Source organism: Micropterus dolomieu, linkage group LG02, assembly GCF_021292245.1.
Source record: "Micropterus dolomieu isolate WLL.071019.BEF.003 ecotype Adirondacks linkage group LG02, ASM2129224v1, whole genome shotgun sequence".
NCBI lineage: Eukaryota > Metazoa > Chordata > Actinopteri > Centrarchiformes > Centrarchidae > Micropterus > Micropterus dolomieu.
This window is the reverse complement of record NC_060151.1, coordinates 32,173,064-32,179,505: the sequence shown is the minus strand read 5'-3', so window position 1 is coordinate 32,179,505 and position 6,442 is coordinate 32,173,064. Positions and strand designations below refer to the sequence as shown.

General features: G+C 36.7%; 2 protein-coding genes across 10 annotated transcripts in view; one reads left to right on the top strand and one right to left on the bottom strand.

The window, feature by feature from the left end:
* The window catches only part of LOC123962722 (leucine-rich repeat-containing protein 3B-like), an 8,410-nt gene extending 4,970 nt beyond the window's left edge, over positions 1 to 3,440 (bottom strand). Inside the window, exons 1-2 of one of the 2 annotated variants that reach the window (XM_046038986.1) lie at positions 3,293 to 3,440; positions 1,145 to 1,509 (exon numbers count right to left, since the gene is read on the bottom strand). In XM_046038986.1, the coding sequence (XP_045894942.1) occupies positions 1,145 to 1,396 (252 nt within the window). In that variant the 5' untranslated portion in view covers positions 1,397 to 1,509; positions 3,293 to 3,440. Of the gene's footprint in view, positions 1 to 1,144; positions 1,564 to 3,292 lie in introns of those variants that run through there. The other variant, XM_046038995.1, reaches the window with a different exon arrangement.
* LOC123962689 (serine/threonine-protein kinase WNK4-like) overlaps positions 1,369 to 6,442 on the top strand; it is a 32,375-nt gene continuing 27,301 nt past the window's right edge. For 2 of the 8 annotated variants that reach the window (XM_046038965.1, XM_046038910.1), the window contains exons 1-3: positions 2,973 to 3,371; positions 4,047 to 4,357; positions 5,557 to 5,927. In XM_046038965.1, coding sequence (XP_045894921.1) covers positions 5,619 to 5,927 — 309 coding nt within the window. In that variant the 5' untranslated portion in view covers positions 2,973 to 3,371; positions 4,047 to 4,357; positions 5,557 to 5,618. Of the gene's footprint in view, positions 1,526 to 2,969; positions 3,372 to 4,046; positions 4,358 to 5,556; positions 5,928 to 6,442 lie in introns of those variants that run through there. The other 6 variants (XM_046038920.1, XM_046038936.1, XM_046038928.1 and 3 more) reach the window with 6 other exon arrangements.

The following is a 6,442-nucleotide window of genomic DNA, read 5'->3' as shown; positions in this document are numbered from 1 at the left end:
CTCTCCCACCCCGCAGACATCTACACGTCAATACCGATTTATATTCATAGCGGCAAGTGCTATGTAGCTCCACATAGGGGACACAGGAAGTGACATATAACACCTTCATGCGGCGTCGGAACCGCGTAGGAAATTCACAGCCGCACCGGCAGAGCTCCAGAATGTGCGACTCGGCCGGCTCACGCGCGGACGCGCTACAAGTGCGAGGGCCCGCCCAACGCTGCTTGCAGCTTTAATTGAAAATGTATTTGCAGATTTTGTCTTTTCTGTTTCATTGCTTTCTCCCTGCTTTCTAAGCTAGACTAAACAAGTCCAGGACCTCTCCCAGGTTCCCTGAAAACATCAGACTGGTTCTTTAACCAGTCTGATTTAACCGAACATTTTCCCAGAGATTAAAGAGGTCATATTCTGCTTTTTGGCTTTTCCCTGTCTCCTTTATTGAGTTATAAACCTTTTTTGTGCTGTAACAGGTTTGTAAAGTGAAAAAGCCCAAAGTGAGTTCCCATCTCCCACAGAAAACTCTGCTCTGAACTGAAAACAGCTCGTTTGTAGTCCAGCCGCTTCCCTTTCATCCCTGTGACGTCACAGGGATGAAAGCTAAACGCGCCTCATATAACGCTCGCCAAGCGGCGACTCTGACACGCCCTCAGAAACAGCGAGCTGCAGCACGCAGCTCTCCTCTCCCTTCCAAACACTAGCTACCCTCCAGGCAGTCAGTGGACAGAAAGTTGTTCCTGTGATGTAGAGACAGAGCTCAGTTAAAACTTTATGGATACAGATTAATAACTCGCCGCTCTGAAACTCTCGCTCCAGTCCGTGTTGCCGAGCCGGTCGGCAACACGTACGGCTGAACCCGAGCCGTTTACCGGCTTCTCGCCGACCCGCCCTTCTCTGCTTCTGATTGGCTAGTAGTCCTTAACTAGGAACTGAGCATGTGCAGCTCCCAACAAAGATCATTTAGAGACGAGATGTATCACTCCATAGCTAAAACGAGGAGCTGCAGCAATGTGCAGTAGGACAAACATATAACCATGTAAACCTGCTCTGGTACAACCTCTGAATAAGAAGAGGAACCTGAAAATGAGCAGAATAACCTCTTTAAGAATTTTCCTTCCCCACAACATCACGGACACCAAACACAGACCTGAGGCAGTCTCAGTCCACTGCAGCGCACCGCCAGTCCGCCGTCTGGCGTCTCCGAACGTTGGCAAATGTCGTCGGCGGAGACTCTGACGGTTCGCGGCCAGAGGGGCGTGGTAAACGGCGTCGTCGCCATCCCCAGGTTGGGCCATGGAAGGATCAGAAGAAGAAGGAGGAGGATCATCCAGTGTGGCGGCTCCACCACAGAAGAAGAAGAAGAAGAAGAAGGCATTTGTAGATTCACGGTGTGGGACATTGATGGAAGATTCAGAGACGCTCCAGCGCGGCTCGCCACTGTCTCAGGTCCAGCTGCTGGCGGCCATTTTGAATCTGTCTGATGAGTTAGTGAGACGCTGGAGGAGGAGGAGCCTGTTGGAACGAAAAGGTTTGAGGTCAAACAGCGTTTAATGTTCGAGAGAAGAAGCTCGCTGTTGGTTTCTGTTGTTAGTAGCGCCCCCTACAGAAAAAGCAGCCTAAGCCCCCCCCACCCCGCTTCATGGTCCCTTATTACAGATTAAATATGTTCGGTGGTCGACGGCGAGAGACGACTAGTGTTCTGATCCCGTTTGAAGTGTGCGCTGAATTACACACAGGATGTTTCTCAGTTTAAAAGATCGTTTAAGTCAAGAAAGTCGCAGTTTGTCGTAAAGCTGTTGAAGCAGAAGATTTGTTAACAGCTCATTAAAGCTGCATCTGTAAAAAATGTTAATTTCAGCTCCACATGATCTGCAGCTGTTTTCTAGAAGGTCAAAGGTCAAACTAAAAGAAACACAACATGTTCAGAAAAAATAATTATGGTAAAAAACTAAAAGTAGTAAGTAAAAATTATTATACAAAATAAAATGTATAAAGGATAAGAAAAGATATTAAAATACGTATTATAAAATATAATGAACGCTGTATTAATTAAAAATTTGTCAAATAATTATAATAATCAAATCCTGAAGAACACAAAATGAAATAAGTATAAGAATAATAAAATTATTAAGTCATAAAAGTATTAAAAATAATATATAAAATTTAAATAATGCAATACTGACTAATATAAAATAATAAAATAAGAGATTTATCTTATTAATGTCTTATAACAGCGTTGTTAAATGATTTATTCATTATTAATGAAGCTTTAAAACCACATTTTATAAAGAATGATTAGAAAGTGACTCTAAATCTGCAGTCCTGTTACAGAGGAGGAGGAAGAGGAGGAAGATGAAGAGCGGAGGGGTCAGAGGGCAGATTAATACGGAGCAACACAATCTGAGATGAGAAAGAAGGTTAGATTAATCCTCAGATTACAGAGGGATTAAAGGTTCAGGTGGAGGAGAGACGGGAGAAGAAGGGAACCTCCCGAAGAAACAGGAAACACTGTGTGTGTCATAAAAGTGAAATATTTGATTATTATTAAAGTCCTGATTTAATAAGAGTCAGATTTTACTACAGTAAAGAAGATTAAACTCCTCCGCACTGTGAATACTTCTACTTCTGATACTTCAGAATCATTCTGAACGCAGTACTTTTACTAGTAACTGAATATTTCTTGCTCTGCTCCAGTAAATGATGTCAGTCTCAATTAAGATTTATTTTCATTTGCAGTATTTTTATTTAAAACATTAGAAATAGGCTTTATTTATAATAATAATAATGATGATGAATCTCTTTCTCTCTATATATACATAGAGAGAGAGATTTATATATGTGTATATTATATACTGTGTAAGTATTATAAATACTGTTATTATATATAAATATAAACCATTATTATTTATTGATTAAATGGTTGCAGAGAAACGTTGGTGAAAATAAACAGAACTAGTTTCTGCAAAAGCTGCCAGAATCAGCTGATCCTCTGCTGAAAAAACAACCATCAACACTTTATTCATTTAGCAGCTCTGTCAGTGCTTTGATTTACTGATTGATTCATTTATTGACTGATTGATTCATTTATTGGTTGATTGATTCATTTATTGGTTGATTGATTTCCCGCCGCCAGAAATTCAAAACACGCGGTTGTTCCAAACCTCATAAAGGTTTCTGTTAAACCCCCAGAGGAGCAGCTGCAGGAGGTCAGACTGCTGATAATCGATCACTTCTGCTCTTCACTTCCTGTCAGCACGTGAGCAAATCAAAAGATAAAGAAATGATCGGTACTCACGCGCTGAAGCTCTGAACAGAGACGAAGACGAAGCTGCTGCCCGTCAGGCTGGAGAGGAGGAACTGAGAGTCCTGATGAGGTAAAGATTAATACAAATGTTGAATTTACATTAAGTGATGAAATAATAAATAATAAAATAATAAAACGATACAAAATGTTCGATTAACAGTTAAATGTTAATGAATGAAATAAAAACTACAATCATTAGTTAGTGAAGTAACTCCTAAAGCAACAGAGACGCAGCAGCGTCCTCTGCTGGACAGAAGACGCAACAATAACATTCATCATGGAAAATAAACAAACCACTGACGTCACATAAAGTGTTCATGCAGCTCACCTTTATTTACGTCATCATTAACACGTTTCATAGGAAAATAAGGAATAAACATAAATACACAAAATAAAATAGGTGTGACTAAAATATATATATAATATAAATCTTTTATAATCCTATGTGGCAAAATGATAAAAAAAAATGCAAAAAATTAATTAAATAAAGATATGATGTTGAATTATACAAAATGAAAAACATACAAATAACAAATAAATAATAAAAACTGTTAATTGATAAAAGATAAAGTTATATTATAATTAAAAATATAAAAACAAATAATTAAAAACAAAACAATAAAATAAAACGATACAACATAATAAAAGATCATGTCACACAAATTAATCACTAACATAAAAAACATAAATAAAGGAAGATCCTCTCTTGTTAATCATCACTGTATTTCCGCGTCTGCTTTATCAGGCCAGGTGACAGGTGTCCGGTGGGCGGGGCTTATCGCAGCTCGAGCAGTCTGCGTCCTGCTGATAGAGCTCGTGCAGTCCGCCTCTCATTAACATGAAGAAGAAGAAGAAGAAGGTGCTTTTATTTTTTGTCTTTGTGGGTTTAAAGAATTTGTTCTGAGCTCACAGAGAACCGGACTCCAGCGGCCCCTGTCTGAACCTGGACTTTAAGGATCCAGCTGCTGCAGCTCTGCTGGTTTCTGTGCTGGTTTTACTGGTTCCACTTTTTCCACTCAGCCTCGTTAATTCACCCGCAGCTGCTGCAGAGACACAGTGAGTTCATTTAACCAGCAGCTTCACATACCTGATGGAGTCTGGGGGATATAATGTAACATAATATACAATATAATATAATATAATGTAACATAATATAACATAAGATTATATATTATAATGTAATAATATCTAATGTAACATAATATACAATATAATATAATATAATGTAACATAATATAACATAAGATTATATATTATAATGTAATAATGTCTAATGTAACATAATACAACATAGGATTATATATTATAATGTAATAATATCTAATGTAACATAATATAACATAAGATTATATATTATAATGTAATAATGTCTAATGTAACATAATACAACATAGGATTATATATTATAATGTAATAATATCTAATGTAACATAATATACAATATAATATAATATAATGTAACATAATATAACATAAGATTATATATTATAATGTAATAATATCTAATGTAACATAATATACAATATAATATAATATAATGTAACATAATATAACATAAGATTATTTATTATAATGTAATAATATCTAATGTAACATAATATAACATAAGATTATATATTATAATGTAATAATATCTAATGTAACATAATATAACATAAGATTATATATTATAATGTAATAATATCTAATGTAACATAATATAACATAAGATTATATATTATAATGTAATAATATCTAATGTAATATAATAGAATCCATAGTAATAAAATAAAATAATTAGATATGATATAATAACATTAAATATAATATAATATAAAATAATACAATGCATTGTAATGTAATGTAGAAATATACAATGGAATTCTACTTAGTACAAAACATAATTTATTGAATATTCATAAAACAGGGTTTCCTGGATGATCTGATATATTAATTAATTGTGTAATAATAATATAATTAATAATAATACACTTTAAGTTTATTAAATCTTTCATTCACAAAATGCAGCTGAGAGGGTTAAAATATTATAATGCATTTAAAATAAGGAAGTAAAATAAGCAGTAAAAAATTAATAACCCATGTTTAAGATAATAAGAGAAAAAAAATATAATAATAAATAATTTATAAAATGTATTTATAGTTTTTTACTAACACATTCCCCATTTACATGTTTCATCAACGAGGAGAAAATATTGTTAAATAAAAATATTAATCACTAAACAGATGACAGTTAACTTTGTCCTCTGATGTCACAGCGAGGAGACGACCTACTGAGGAGGAGGAGCCTAATTTTACTCCTCCGCTTCCTCTCATTACCATGCCAACCTCAGAGGATGACCCCACCGTCCAATCAAAGGCTGCGGCGAATCCTTTGGGCAATCGGGACGCCAGCTTGGACTCGGGGGAGGAGACGGCGGCCGCGCTCCCAGACTCCAACAGGGAGGCGTTACCGTGGCAACGGAAGGAGGAAGAGGAGCGTGATGAGCAGGAGACGAAGGCGGTGGCCTCGTCTCCGGACGGACGATTCCTCAAGTTCAACATCGAGATCGGACAAGGATCCTTCAAGACGGTTTACAAAGGACTCGACACCGAGACCACGGTGGAGGTGGCGTGGTGTGAACTGCAGGTAACACACACACGGATACGCCATGGCAACGCTTAAAAACTAATTCTGTCCACAGGAACTCGCCGGGCCAGTAGGTGGCGATAAACGATGCAGTGGGATGTGACATGCTGAGATGGACTTTTATCGGCCGACGCCTCTGCACGCCAGTGATGAGTCACAGCGATGCTAAGCTGCAAACCTGTAATTAGACCTAGCCGAGCTAACCAAATGTCAACAACCACTAGTCTCCCAGTGTTGATGTTGTTTCAGGCGGTAACTTTAAGCTGTCAGTATACTCGTTATTATACTTCATCAGAGCTTTAAACTCGTTATTATACTTCATCAGAGCTTTAAACTTGTTATTATACTTCATCAGAGCTTTAAACTTGTTATTATACTTCATCAGAACTTTAAACACGTTATTATACTTCATCAGAGCTTTAAACTCGTTATTATACTTCATCAGAGCTTTAAACTCGTTATTATACTTCATCAGAGCTTTAAACTTGTTATTATACTTCATCAGAGCTTTAAAC